At 49.3% G+C, this 14,958-nt stretch overlaps 1 protein-coding gene and 1 long non-coding RNA gene across 2 annotated transcripts; one reads left to right on the forward strand and one right to left on the reverse strand.

Moving 5' to 3' along the window:
- Positions 1-5,510: 5,510 nt before the first annotated feature.
- ERAL1 (Era like 12S mitochondrial rRNA chaperone 1) lies at positions 5,511-9,829 on the forward strand. The gene is made up of 10 exons (XM_008527792.2): positions 5,511-5,840; positions 6,754-6,881; positions 6,998-7,075; positions 7,708-7,754; positions 7,920-7,981; positions 8,149-8,261; positions 8,352-8,600; positions 8,740-8,889; positions 9,013-9,093; positions 9,209-9,829. Exons 1-10 carry the CDS (start codon positions 5,558-5,560, stop codon positions 9,329-9,331), a joined length of 1,314 nt encoding a protein of 437 aa, XP_008526014.2. The 5' UTR covers positions 5,511-5,557; the 3' UTR covers positions 9,332-9,829.
- A 1-nt stretch (position 9,830) lies between these two features.
- Positions 9,831-10,600, reverse strand: LOC139074107 (uncharacterized). The gene is made up of 2 exons (XR_011523549.1): positions 10,550-10,600; positions 9,831-9,968 (listed from the first exon to the last, which is right to left on the reverse strand). It is a non-coding gene; the product is annotated as an uncharacterized lncRNA (long non-coding RNA).
- Between the last annotated feature and the right edge of the window lie 4,358 nt (positions 10,601-14,958).

The raw sequence follows: 14,958 nt of genomic DNA on the forward strand, positions 1-14,958 counted from the left end.
CTCTGACTGTGGAGCCTGACCCTTTTACAAACCAGGAAATGAAAACCAGTACTTTAGCCCAAGGAGACCCAACTGTCAGCCCCTAGACCACTAAGCTGCCTTGGCATTGCCCAAGAAGAAACTAGACTCAAGTGAGTCCTGGGAATTCAACAACACAAACTTGAAAGCTGTGGGCAATGCACTGCAGTGAGACGGAAGAGGAAATATAGGACTAAACTCCCTCCTTAGCACTATGACTCTTCCATCCCACCTCCAGAAGGGTGTTAAAGTTCTCTCTACTTCTAGGGAAAGCACAAGCTACTCCTAATTCTGGCATCTGGTATAAGTGTTTGGACTCCTAATCTAAGATTAAGGGAAGTTTTCCTCATTTTGGAAAGAAGCAAGAATAGACCTTAAAGATTGAGAATGCTGAAAACGAAGTGTCACAGAGGTGCTGGAGACAGTAGAGCTTGCCTGTCACTAGTATTACTAATTCTTCTGTAAAAGGATGCAGAAAGATATACACAAATGCATATAATGGAATTCTCAGGTCACTGAGAACCTGAGGGTTACTCCCTAGAGCACCTAGGACCCTGAGGGGTTTTTCTCCTCAGATGCTTGTGACTTTTATGTACATAGCTGTGGAGAAAGTGGATAAATTGGCATAATCTCATCCCTAGAAAAACAAATCTACAAAAGGTGCGGGCCTCATGTATGAACTGCCTCCCACCTAGGCAGTTCTATCTTGACACACGCAGAGTCAAATGCAACAGCTGACTGAGGAGGGTGGTGGGCAGTAAACAGGACATCCTGTGGGTGGGGCCCTGGATCAATCCCAAAGGCTAGCTCCGGGCTTAGAAGAGTTGTCATTACTTACAAAAGTATTACCCTTTGGAATGAGAGCACATTTGGCACCACAAAGGACTTGCAAAGCCAGAAAGGAGAGAAAATTAATATTGACGCTATGTTCTGATGAATGGATGACTAAAAAGAAGGCCATAGCTGACACTAAAGCTTCCGGGAACTGTGCTTTCCCAACCCCACCGCCACATGCAGCCCCCAGGAAGGCCTGCTGGAATCTATATGATGACCATTTATCTATATGATGATATTTGAACCACAAGGATCTCCTGAGCCATTTCCCTAAGCCATTTCTTACCAAGGGCAGGATACTGGATTTGTTTTTTCCTGCCAAGCATTCATTCACTATATTCAATGACAATCATTCAGAGAACCACCCCTACTCCATTTTTAGACCATGTGGATGAGCAAATAACCCAGACCCAAGTCAATCAGCACATAACATTCCCTAAATCACAAAGATTTGTTTCAGGGATGGGCACGTAACTGAGTCAGGGCCAAAAATGTACAAGGAGAATTTTCCTTCTGGGAAAGTCTGTTGCTCTTTCCCACAAAACTGGATGTGAGAAGATGTAATATCTGGAACTGCTGCAACCATGTTGACACCACAAAGGGAGAGCCAATCCAGAGAAAGATGTAATTTATTCGCTCAATCTATTGAGTACCCACTATGTGCCAGACGCTCTTCTAGGTGCAGGAGAACAATAGATATATAAATTCCTTGTCCTCATGGAACTTACAGTCCAGTAGAGGACATACAATAATAACAGCAAACATACGGCATTTACGATGTGCCAAGCACTGTTCTAAGCACTTTACACATATCGGTTATTTTAATCATAACAACCCTATGAGGGTACTATCATTATGCCTATTTTAAAGATGAGGAAACAGGGGCTGGCCCTGTGGCCGAGTGGTTAAGTTCGCGCGCTCTGCTGCAGGCGGCCCAGTGTTTCGTTGGTTCGAATCCTGGGCGCGGACATGGCACTGCTCATCAGACCACGCTGAGGCAGCGTCCCACATGCCACAACTAGAAGAACCCACAGCGAAGAATACACAACTATGTACCGGGGGGCTTTGGGGAGAAAAAGGAAAAAATAAAATCTTTAAAAAAAATAAAAAATAAAAAAATAAAGATGAGGAAACTGAGGTACAGAGAAGTTACTTGCTCTGGGTCACGCGGTACATAATGGAGCTGAGAATCAAACCCAGGATGTCTGGCTCAATAATCTGTGTGCTCAGTCACTATATTATAAACAGTGTTGTCATAGGAGGAAAAAGGGTCCTAAGAGAGAATTTAACCAGTCGTAGAAGGAATGGTCTATGTGACGGCCTGGAAGTGAAAGAGAATACCAGGCAATTGAGGGACTAAAAAAATTCAATTGAACTGAAAGAGAGTGATGAGATGGGTCTGCTGAAGTAAGCCAGAGACATGTTAATTAGTTTGCACTTTATTCTGAGAGCAGTGAAGCAAGGGAATGACTAGGTCAGATTGGGGCCATGAGGAGGTCGGTAAGATCAAAGACCCTGAAGGCCCCTGAGGAGCCTCTTATAGCATTCCAGGCACTGCAACAGGATCATTGCAGGCAGTGATAAATGCTGTGAGGAAAAGCCTCTCTGAGGAAGTGACATTTAAGCTGAAACTTGAATGAGGAGCAGAAGCCAAATCTGGAACATAGGAGGCAGGAGTAGCAGGTATAAAGGCCCTGTGGTAGAAGTGAGCTTGCTCTATTCAAGAGATGGAAAGAAAGTCGATGTGGCTGAAGCCTTGGGAGTAGAAATAAGCAAGGCTCAATGCATGCAAGGACTTTGGATTAATCTAGTTGTAATAGGGGGCCATCCAAGGGTTTAAAGCACCATCTCCTCCCAATTCTATCCCCTTAAATCTCTGGAATCCATCTGCTTCTCTCCACTGCCTCCACTGCACCATTTTAGTGAGAAAGGTAAAATGACATCTAGTTGGAAAAAGACTTGGAGTCAGGGAAGGTTTTCCGCTTTTCACATAGAAGAGGTTAGCATTTTTTAAAAATAAATGCTGATGGGAGAAACACAGCACAGAGAGAAACTGTTTATATAAAGAAGAAAGGATAATTCATAGAACAAGGTTCCTGAAGGAGTAAAACAATAAACCTTAAGAAAGGAACATTTAAGGGGCTGGCTCTGTGGCCAGGTGGTTAAGTTCACACACTCTGCTGCGGCGGCCCAGGGTTCGGATCCTGGGCGTGGACGTGGCACCGCTCGTCAGGCCATGTTGAGGCGGCGTCCCACATCCCACAACTAGAAGGACCTGCAACTAAGATATACAACTGTGTACAGGGTAGTGGGTGGGGGTTGGGGAGATAAAGCAGAAAAAAAAAACCAGATTGACAACAGTTGTTAGCCCAGGTGCCAATCTTTAAAAAAAAAGAAAGAAAGAAAGAAAGGAACATTTAAGAGCCTACATTGTTTCAAGTCTTGGTTCCAAGTAAGTACATGACATTAGTTAGATATGTGTATTATCATTTTCTTTATTTTACAGATGAAGAAACTGACACTTGGAGGGTTTAAATAACTTGTCCAAACTCAAACAGCTAATAAATGGCAGGCTGAGACAAGACCCCAGGCATCTGTTTAATTTGATTAGCCTCTGCTAATCTCACAAAACACAAAATTCCCCCACAATATCCTTTAAAAGAAAATCTCTGGGAAAGAAGAGAATTAATAAGCCACTTTGACTCATTTCCCCTAATCTTTGTGTCATGCCTGGGATTCTTTCACATTTTCTGCTGCCAGCACTGTAGTACTTAATATGTGTTCCTCGGGTGATTTTGCATTTACGTAATTAAGTTCTTCAAACACTGTTTAACCCGAAATTTCCCTTCACCTCAATTACAGTTGAAATGGCATTTCACCTAACTGTCTATCAAAGAAGATTCATATTTTTCTGCTTGCTGGTTGTCATGTATTTAGTGGCATCTTGTTCTTTGGGCATATGGGTGCCCAAAGAACATGCAGAATATCATGTTCCAAAAAGGCTGTTCCTTCCACTAACAGAGCAGGCAGCCTGAAGGCTGGAGCCTGGTGCCATGTGCAAACCATTGGTGCATTTGGCTGCCCAGGCTCTGTCAATCCTGTGTCACTCAGAGCTTCTCCGGACACAGCCTCCATTCCTACAGTAACAGCCTGGCCGTTTGGTTCTCACTATCTTCCAACAATTCTTCCCTCTCTGTCCTATATCATCAATTTTTTCCTCTCTACTGGATCCTTGCCATGAACAAACAAAAATCTCCCATTTTAAAAAAGGAAAGAAAACCCTCTCTTCACTTCACTTTTCTCTCCTCGTGTTCCGTTACCACTCCCGTTTGCTCTGCTCCCCTGGAAGAGTTGTATATATAGATATTCTGGCTATCCTCAATTTCTCTCCTCTCATTCTCTCTTAAACCCCCTCCATGTAGGCTTTCACCTAGACTGTTCTACTGAAACTGTTCCTTTCGCGTCAGCAATATATGTCACACACATGGCCCCCAGGTCACTAATACTGTCACACACACACACACACACACACACACACACCGCCCCCATGATGCAAGCGATGGAGAATTTTGTCCGTTTTGTTCATTGATGTATCCCAGCATCCAGGCAGGGCCTGTACATAGTATATGTTTAATGAATCCCTATTTCCTCCAACCCGCAAGTTTACCTCTCAATGTCAAGAGTTTGACTGAGAGGCTTCAAAGGATGAAGAGTGCTTAAGGCCACAAATCGGCCAAGGCAAATCAAGTTCCTCAGGCCGCTAAGGTAGTCTGGGAGATCCTAGGTAACTAAGCAGCTTCCTCTCCCTTTGCAGACCCTCTGGTTTTTCTCCCGAAAGGAATGGCCTCAAAGAGGAGATAGCAGCCGAGGTTTACAGGAGGGAAATCCGGGTCTGCTGCTCATCAGGAATACTGACTCATGGCCGCTGCCGTGAGGCCAAGCCAAAGCGGGATTGGGGCCAGCCGGTGGTGCAGCCGGTTAAGTGCGCACACTTGGGTGGCCCCAGGTTCACTGGTTCAGATCCCGGGTGCGGACATGGCACCGCTTGGCAAGCCATGCTGTGGTAGATGTCCCACATATTAAGTAGAGGAAGACGGGCATGGATGTTAGCTCAGGGCCAGTCTTCCTTAGCAAAAAAAAAAAAAAAAAGAGGAGGATTGGCAGCAGTTAGCTCAGGGCTAAGCTTCCTCAAGAAAAAACCAAAAACAAAAAAACAAACTGGGATTGGCAGAAGATCCTCCAAGGCTGAGGCTGGAGCGTGCCAAAATGACCCTTAGGGGGACCGCCAGAACAGTGCCCACCCCCAAGGCCAAGACCATTACTCCGCTAGGCGGGTTTCTCCAGCTGGGTGACGTCAGGCGCTAAGAGAACGCTTTCTGACGCTTGGCCTCGTGGGAGATGTAGTCTTTCACGAAGCAGGGCTAGAAGGGCCTTTTACAAAATTCTGGCAGGAGAAGAACACACGATGTGTATAGGAGTTCAAAACGATCGTCATGCTCACACAAACTCTAAATACACATTTTCCCCCTTCCTTAGCCTCAGCCAGTCTTTAGAGTAGTTCCTTCCCCATCCGGCTTCCAACATCCCTTCTATCTCCGCTCTCTGTTTGGGCCAATCGAGCTCTCTCCTGCTCGCTCGCCTTTCCGCCGCTCTATCCAATTGTAGGTGCGTTTCTGGTCAGTTCCCAGAGTGCCTTGCGGCTGTAATGGCTGCCCCCGGCCGGCGTGGGGCCGCGCTCTTTCAAGCGGTATTAGGGGTCTGGCAGCTGGGCCCTGTCGCCGGAAGGGAGTGGGCGACCCGGCTCACCTTGTCCTTGGGCTTTCAGCGGAAGTGCGTGTCCTGTGTCGCGGGCGCCGCTTCCCCTGGTCCCCTCCTGGCCTCGGCATCTAGGCGTTATGGCCAGAGCTCAGCCCTGGACCGTTTCCTGGGACTCTGTCAGCCCGACAGTTCCTTGACTCCTGGCGTTCCCGCCGTGCCCGTGCACAAAGGTAAAGAGCCTAGATAGATTTGTCCGGGACTGTCACGGTTTTAGCACTGAAAGTCTCATTTAGGAGAAACCTCTCAGTTTCTGGGGATAGCATCTTTGGCCCTGTATTATAAAAAACTATCTCGAGGCCCCGAGAGACAGGCGAGCAGTGAAGGATCTCACAGGAGAGAGATACCAGGTTCTAAGAGTTTGTGAGCCAGAGGGAACCGATCTAGTCACGACCAGAGACACTCACAAAGAGCGCAAGATTGAAGGGCCACAGGCAAGGAAGAGTTGTAGCTGTCTCCACATGGGAAGCAAACTCGATCCAATAAGTGCTCCATCTACTTGTCAAGACGCTGAGTTACACTTGGGGAGTAGCACCGTCTGTGCTTCACGTAGCATAAAGTCTGGTAGGGAGGCTGCACGCATAAACTGGTAATTACAACAGTGTCATAAGGAGCTAAAACAGAGTGAGAAGGCTTACAGAGCCTTCATAACACCCTTAGTAGGGTGAGATAATCAGAGCTGGCGGGATTTCTGACTATCTGGTCTAGCTGTACTTTCACACATGTACGTACATTTACCAGGCACAACGACATAGTACAGTTTCACACAGTAATTGAGTGTTAAGTGGCAGGCATTGTGCTGAGTGGTTTTACGCAATTGCTTATTGTCAAAACAAGGTTATAAGTAAGTACAGTAATGGCATCTTCATTTTACATATGAGAAAAATAAAGGGCTTGGATAGGTTAGAGGACTTGATAAAATCATATAAACAAATTAATGGACAAAGTAAGTCTCCAAGCCAGGTCTCAGCTTCAACCTGGTGCACTAGTCTTGTATCCCTACTCCCTTTGTTGGTGGATAGGATTGAGTACCTGACAGGATCCAGATTGCACTCTCTCTCACTCTCCTCCCGCCCCCACACACAGATGAGCAGGATCTCCTCTTGGTCCATCATCCCGACATGCCTGAGAACCCCCGAGTCCTACGAGTGGTTCTCCTGGGTGCCCCGAATGCAGGGAAGTCAACACTCTCCAACCAGCTGCTGGGCCGAAAAGTATGCTGCATTCTTGACCCCCCAACACCCTTTTCATCTTTCACTTCTTACTGTGCCTTCATTCATTTTCCTAGAGGGACCTGGGACCTCACTTGGGACTTTTTTGTTTCCGGCAGGTGTTCCCTGTCTCCAAGAAGGTGCACACCACTCGCTGCCGAGCTCTGGGGGTCATCACAGAGAAAGAGGCCCAGGTGGTGGGTACCTGCAAAGGTAGTCCAGCAAACAGGACAGAGGGTGAAGCTAAGAGGTTCTCCCTTATTGTTAGACCTGAAAAAAAATGTTTAGACTTACCCCACTGCGGGAAGGGGAGTATTCTCTTTCTTTAGGCCTAGTGCAATTCTCTCTTTACCTTCCCCCTCTGGCCTCTAGTCAAAAAGATCTCATTTTTTTTACAGCTTCCTAATCTTCCATATATTCATAGTCACCATCTTCCTCCTGGATCCCCTCTGGAATTAAAACTGGAGGGCAAAAATCTAAAGTCAGCTTGGGAGGCTGGCTTCAAGGCCAAGTGGTTAAGTTCGCGTGTTCCGCTTTCGTGGCCCAGGGTTTTGCAGGTTCAGATCCTGGGCATGGACATGGCACCACTCGTCAGGCCATACTGAGGCCATGTCCCACATAGCACAACCAGAGGCACTCACAACTAGAGTATACAACTGTGTACTGGGGGGCTTTGAGGAGAAGGAAAAAAAATAAATAATAAAGTCAGCTTGGCCAAGAAGGGAGAAGTCACACCCCTGACATCAAGGGTGGCCTTTCTCTTACTTCCCAGTCATAATCTTTCCTCCTGGGGCCTTGGGGTCTGGGCATCTCTCTCTCCTGATTTTAGATTCTACTTGACACACCTGGTCTCATCAGCCCCATTAAACAGAAAAGGTAATAGCTGTGTTAACTATTGGAGGTTGTAGGGGGATAGGTGTTGAAGAGGGGGTGGGAAGATTCCATCATAGGGGCTGGAAAACTCCCTTACCACACCCCATCCCTCATCAGGAGTGCATCAGTCATAGGACCCTTCCTGACCTATGTATGTCTGTCCCTCAGGCACCATCTGGAGCTTTCTTTGTTGGAAGATCCATGGAAGAGCATGGAATCTGCTGATTTGGGTTAGGCTCATAATGGGAATCTGAAGCTCAATTTACATGGTCGTGACCTCTCATTCCTGGTAGTTTGGGAGGAGGGGATTAGCCAGAGCCCATACCGTGAAAGTTTTGGGGGAATGGGGGAAAGAGTGGTCATATCCTTTTCATGGATATGCCATGCCAACTTCCAGTTGTGGTTCTTGTGGATGTCTCGGACAAGTGGACCCGCAACCAGCTCAGCCCCCAGGTGCTCCAGTGCTTGACCCAGTTCTCCCAAGTCCCCAGCATCCTTGTTATGAACAAGGTGAGTACCACCTACCTGGGGAATGGGCTACTTTCCTCCAAGGTGCCCACCTCACTGACTGCACACCCTCTGCCCATCCCGCATGCCCAGGTAGATTGCCTGAAGCAGAAGTCAGTTCTCCTGGAGCTCACAGCAGCCCTCACTGACGGTGTGGTCAACGGCAAGAAGCTCAAGATGAGGCAGGCCTTCAGCTCACAGTTGGGCACTCACTGCCCCAGCCCAGCAGCTAAGGGCCCAAACACACAGTCTGTGGGACGCCCTCAGAGGACTGGCTGGCCCCACTTCCAGGAGATCTTCATGTTGTCAGCCCTAAGCCAGGAGGATGTGAAGACGCTAAAGGTCAGTTAGCTTTGGCTATAGCCTGGCCCTTGGTTTCCATCATGGGAAGACAAGCCTCAGAGTGCCTCCTGGAAGTGAGAGTGAGTAGGAAACTCCTGGTTGGGACTGAGCTGCCCACCTACTCCCTCTGTGCCCACAGCAATACCTGCTGGCACAGGCCCGGCCAGGGCCCTGGGAGTTCCACAGTGGAGTCCTCACCAGCCAGACGCCTGAAGAGATCTGCACCAACATGATCCGAGAGAAGCTCCTAGAGCACCTGCCCCAGGAGGTGCCCTACAATGTGCAGCAGGTGCAGGCACAGAGAGGGGACCTGGGGGCTCTCCACCAGGTGTACACCCAGAGCAGGACAGCTGGGTCCTGGAGAGAGAAAGGTGTGGGGCTGCCTGACTAATCGTGGTGTCTCCCTGTGCAGAAGACGGTGGTATGGGAAGAAGGGCCAAGTGGGGAGCTGGTGATTGTACAGAAGCTTCTGGTGCCCAAAGAATCTCATGTGGTAAGCAGGGCTAGGCTTGGAGGAGGGACCAAGTCTCTGTTAGGCAGAGGTTCTTCCCGCACAGCTGGGGGTCCCTGAGATCAGGCTCAAGTCCCTCTTTTTACTCCACCCTTAGAGGATCCTGATTGGTCCGAAGGGGCACCTGATCTCCCAAATTGCGCAGGAGGTGGGCCGTGACCTCATGAACATCTTCCTCTGCGACGTCCAGCTCCGCCTCTCTGTGAAACTCCTCCAGTGACCACCCTCTGCTGCCCCTCCCAAGGCATGCCAGTCCAAGCTACTGGCAGGAGCCACCAACCAGAACTGCCCCTGCTGGGGGCCTGCAGGGACTGGTAAGGGGCATGGACACTAATTGACTGGTGGCTGGTCTGGCCTTGTGGAGTCTGCACAGCTCCAGCCCTGCCGTGTCTCCTGTTGGAGGAAGGAACCTACCTTAGCTCGGTTCCCAGGTGGTTCCTCTGCCTGGGGCCCCAGCTACTTAGGTCTTAGGTTCTTTGGTGGGAGCAGTGCCACACTGTTTCCAACTGGCATTGAGCCCAGAGTTTCTCCCTGAGTTGCCCGTTGTTAGCAAAGAGGAGATCTTTTTCCTTTCCCCTCAGTGCCTCCACCTTGAAGCCGTGTAAAGACCCATGTGTCCCAAGTGAGACAGTGCCCCCCACCTGCTCCCCAAGTCCTTAATCCCTCCCACCCCATCCCTCTCCTCTGTCTCGGATGCTAATAAAGTTAAAAGACAAGCGTTCTGGTTCTCATCTTTATTTCTTTAGAACAGGAAAGAGAAAACTTACCCATTCCCTTACCCCCACCCCAATGTCTGAACTGGAGTCTTCCTCCCTTCCAGTACTCCAGGGTCCTGAGCTCTCTTCGTGGCACGTTTTCTGGGTACAGCAAGAGAACCGTTACCATTACTAAACACAGTAATGGTAACGGTTTCCTCGACATTCCCAAGTGCCCTGGCAGTCGGCCGGCTGTGATAGGCTGAGCAGTGAGCCCGGTGGGCTTGCAGCATCCCCTGCCCTCCTCATCAGGCTCCAGAGCTGGGGGTACCCGGACTAGTACATCATCTATACTGTAGTGTCTCATCGCAAACTTACAGTATATGATGATATCCCAGCCAGGGACCTGCAGGGGGCTCAGGGAGCATGGCTTGGAGAGCACTGTGGCAGTGAGAGCCAGGGGCTGGGGGCGGAGCAGGACAGGCCACGCTGAACACACAGAGCTCCCCACTCCCTGCTCCACAGCTCCTGGGCCCGCATCTCCTTGATTCTGTGGTCAAGGGCAGCCCAGGTGAGTCAGGCAAGGAGACTGGCCTGAAGAATCCTGCAGAACTGGGCTCTGTTGAGATCTCCTTAGGGACCCAGCGTCAGAGTTAAACAAGCCAGAGATCGCATAATGAGACAAGGTTCCCTGTGGTTAGCCAACAAGCAGACAGACAGACAGCCAGAAAAGAGGCACTTACTTGGAGCTAGAACTGCAGACTGGGGAGGCCTTTGGATATAGGGAGGCCCTGTCCCTGCCTCTCCACTCAAGCTGCTTGCCTTTTAATCTACTGGCCCCTCCTATGGGTGTGGCACCTTCCCGGGTTCTAGAAGGCCCTGCCTCTTAACCCTTTCCCTGCTGGACTCCTAGGAGCAAGGGTCACTGGCCCCTCTCCCTGGTAGGCCCCTTCTCACATACTCTTTTATGGACCTTGCTAAGCCTAGGATCTACCCTTCACAGCCATCCCCATGAAGCTGGTCATCTGTCTGCTGGGTGGGCTAGGGAGAAAAAAGCACAGCCTTACCCCATCCTTCAGGGCTTACTTGCTTGTTAGAGCCCTGGTGGAGGCATTTTTTTGTTTATTGTGATTTTTTTTTTTGGTGGTGGGAATGTTAGTTGAATATAAGGCAGGGAGGGTCCTGACATCTCGATCCCTGTGGATTCTTGGGGCAAGCTCTGACCTAAATTTCAATCCCCAGGCCCCTGCCTATGTTTAATACTGAGCCCGAGGAGGCCAGACTCAGGCGGGTGGACCCCACACCCACCTCTGCCGTGGCAAGGTCTCCTGGGTAAGGGGTCCTCACTGGGAGGTGTGAGGGTAGCTGAATCTCAAGCTCTTGTGGGAGCCGGCATAAGAAAGAGTGGAGGATAGGCCGGCCTGGTGGTACCGCAGTTAAGTGCGCACGTTCCACTTCAGCGGTCTGGCGTTCGGACGTGGCACCGCTTGGCAAGCCATGCTGTGGCAGGCATCCCACCTATAAAGTAGAGGAAGATGGGCACGGATGTTAGCTCAGGGCCAGTCTTCCTCAGAAAAAAGGAGGATTGACAGCAGACGTTAGCTCAGGGCTAATCTTCCTCTAAAAAAAAATTAAGTTAAATAAATAAGAATGAGTGGGGGCCTGTTCTTCAGAGCTTAAGGCACTTAGGGTGAAAGCCTGGCCATATTTGGTTCTCTGCCTCTAGGACAGGTGAGACTCCTGGGGTAGAGACTCCTCAAAGCAGGGCCTCAGTTATTTATTTATTTGTTTATTTATGTATTTATTTATGTATTTTTGTGGAGGAAGATTCCCTGAGCTAACATCTGTGCCAATCTTCCTCTATTTTGTATGTGGGTCACTGCCACAGCATGACTGACAAGAGGTGTAGGTCTACGCCTGGGATCCCGGCCAGGAACCTGGGTTGGTGAAGCAGAGCATGTGGAACATTAGCCACTAGGCCATGGGCCGGCCCCCAGGGCCTTGGTTGTTTACATCTCCTTCTGGGGGACACATCTGCTTCTCTGCTCCCTCCCCCTCCCCGAACCTAGACAATCTGGTCTGCGTGCTGGGAGGCAGTTACACCCCTCCTCTGCAGGGGCAGATGAGGCCAGGGTCGGGGGTGGAAGGAGAGACTCAACTTTGTGGTCCCTTGGAGGTGTTCTATTTCCTGCTGCCACAGAACCTCGGCCCGTGCTCTCCCCTCTCTTTGGCATGATCTTCCCCCCTTTCTTGTCTGGTCAACTCCTATTCCCTCTTTAGATCTCTAAGTTTCACATCTGCAGGGAAGTCTTCCCTGGCTGGTTAAATCCTCCTGCTATGGGCTCATTTATTTATGCGATTATCCACATTAAGCAAATAATCATGAGGGCCTGGTTTATTCACTGATGTATCTCTACCACTAAATGAACGTTCATGTCGAATGACTGGCATGGACCTGAGCCCACTGTAATGTGGGGGAGGAGAGAGACTGGCCTGGCGAGGCAGGCAGACAAAGCTGTAGCTCTCTCAGGAACGTCATTTTCTCTCTTGGACAGTCCCTGTTTTTTGTAAGTATCAGTAATAACTGTCCCCAGTTCACAGAGTCCTGAGGGCCAGGTGATTAGCTGCTGGTAAAGCACTTAGCACCTGCTAGTGCTGGCCCACAGAAGGGGTTCAGAGTACTTAACTCCTCCCTCACCCCTTTCCCACAGCGGCTCACTGAAAGCTGCAGGGGAGGCCTCTTGTTGAACATCTGAAAGTGCATGGAATAGTCTTGAAAGCAGCACGAGGCCATTGTGAGAGCCCAGGTTTAGAGGTAACAGGCCTTGAGTGACAGTCCCAACTCCACTGCATCCGGCTCTCTGACTTTGGGCCAAGTGCTCTCAGCTTCAGTTTCCTCAAATCTAAAATGGGAGCTGTCCATACCTACCTCATATGGTGGTTGTGAGGATTATCTGACCACTCATCTCAAACTCCCAGATTAGAGCCTGGCACGTATAGAACTCATGTCAGTTTCTTTTTTTTTTTTTTGCAAGGAAGATTGTTGCTGAATATCCGTTGCCAACCTTCCTCTATTTTATGTGGGATGTCCCCACAGCATGGCTTGATGAGCAGTGCTAGGTCTGTGCCTGGGATCCAAAGCTGTGAATCCCGGGCCGCCAAAGTGGAGCACATGAACTTAACCACTATGTCCTCATGTCAGTTTCTCATCCTCCTTTCCTCTATCTCACTCACTAGCTGTGTGACTAGTGGTAAAGAGCCGCTTCTCTGAGCTTTGGTAGTAATACACACCTCACCAAGTTGTGAGAATTAAGTGAAAAACCTTCATAAACTCAAGTGCTTCAACTGAGTGAGGAATTATCGTTATGCCTGCTCCTGCATCCCGGCAACCCTCTTTCCTGTCCTGTGATCCCTCTGCCAGGCCACCTCTACTCAGAGACCCCACAGATAGTTCAGACTCCTTTACCAGAGTAAAGGCTTCATGCACCAGGGCCAAACTTCATGCCACTCACTGCCTGGACTTCCGCTTAGTGCCTGGGGGCCAAGGGCAAAGGTGAGCAGGAATAGAACCCAGGGGTCCTGGAGGTAGAGGAGACAGATATCTCAGCCAGCCAGAGATCCTGTGGCTGTGGCCCCTCACTGGGGTGGAGGGTGCTGTGATCAGGGTGTGGGCTGGAGGAGAGCCTGAGCCTGGGTGGGGTAGTCTGGGGACCCTGATAGGCAGACTTGGGGCCATAAGGGTGGGGGCCCTTCCGCTTATCAGGAGCCTGCAGGGGCCACAGTAGGACCTGAGGACACTTCCCGCCCAGAGCTGTATCCTGGATGGCTGATGTTCCATCCCTCTGCCTCCTAAGAACACTCAGGGGAGTTAGGATGGGAAGTCTTCTCCCTTTCCGCAAGTCACATGGAGACTCTGCCCCTTGCCTGGCCAGCATGGGGATGGGAATACAGTCCGGATCCTTGGGCCCAGCCTTGCATTCTAACAACTTTTGCTTCACGCCAGGAGCTTCATGGCTCCCCTGAGGCCAACGTGGGCTGGTCTGGGACCTTATCCTTCTAAAGTCTAATTCTAAACCCTGCCACTGTTACCTTAAGCCCTTGACTCTTATTTATTTTTTTGTTTTTTTTTACTTGTTTGGTTTTTTTCTTTTGGAGGAAGATTAGCCCCGAGCTAACTGCTGCCAATCCTCCTCTTTTTGCTGAGGAAGACTGGCCCTGAGCTAACATCCATGCCCATCTTCCTCTTTGACTCTTGTTTAGGCCTTCTTTGGATGAAGTCCTTAAACCCTATGGTGAGTGATGAAGTTTTAAGGATGGTCAGATCTGCGAGAGTCTTTCAAAATCATGGAGTGCAAGTTCCTCATTTATTTAATTAATTTATTTATTTTGAGGAAGATTGGCCCTGAGCTAACATCCACTGCCAATCCTCCTCTTTTTGCTGAGGAAGACTGGCCCTGAGCTAACATCCATGCCCATCTTTCTCTATTTTATATGTGGGATGCCTACCACAGCATGGCTTGTCATGTGGTGCCGTGTTCACACCAGGGGGCCGAACAGGCGAACCCCGGGCCAGCGAAAGAGAATGTGCGAATTTAACTGCTGCGCCACCAGGCCGGCCCTAAGTCCCTCATTTATAAAGAAGACAAAATTGAGGCCTAGAGAAAGGAAGAGAATCATCCGAAGCCTCAAAGTTCCCTCCACATCTCAGCATCAGGCAACCCATGACCCTAAGAGGAACAGGAAAGCAGCAGCAGATACCCATGGATACACAGATACACACATAACATGCAGAACACACACAGCACACATGTGTGATGCCCACATAGACATAGGACACATGGAGATACACATTAAAAAAATAGATTCAGCTACTAAAATTACTCTCAATTTCTTCTTGGCTGCTTTCCTAAGTTTTATGAAGTTGGCAGTTCTGTATAAAGATAAAAGAAGGCCAAATGATATGGTATTCAATGTTTCAGAGCATAGTCAGCAGCAAAACTCATCCTGGAACCAAGGACTTTGAGAAGTTCTGGAAGGTTCTTGCTCTTGTTTTGCTTTAGATGCAGGGGACCCAAAGTAAGAGCCTGATTGGTTCTATGAGCTTAACAGTTGTGAGAAAGAAAACCTGGAAAACTGTTCTAATCCTTCCTCT

This window comes from Equus przewalskii, chromosome 10 (genome assembly GCF_037783145.1).
Source record: "Equus przewalskii isolate Varuska chromosome 10, EquPr2, whole genome shotgun sequence".
Classification (NCBI taxonomy): domain Eukaryota; kingdom Metazoa; phylum Chordata; class Mammalia; order Perissodactyla; family Equidae; genus Equus; species Equus przewalskii.

Excerpts from the sequence above, each read along its gene's own strand:
- ERAL1 (XM_008527792.2), top strand. The coding sequence starts at position 5,558 with ATGGCTGCCCCCGGCCGGCGTGGGGCCGCGCTCTTTCAAGCGGTATTA. Across the intron at positions 5,841-6,753 it reads CGCCGTGCCCGTGCACAAAG|ATGAGCAGGATCTCCTCTTG; the intron begins GTAAAGAGCCTA and ends CCCCACACACAG. Across the intron at positions 8,890-9,012 it reads TGCCCTACAATGTGCAGCAG|AAGACGGTGGTATGGGAAGA; the intron begins GTGCAGGCACAG and ends CTCCCTGTGCAG.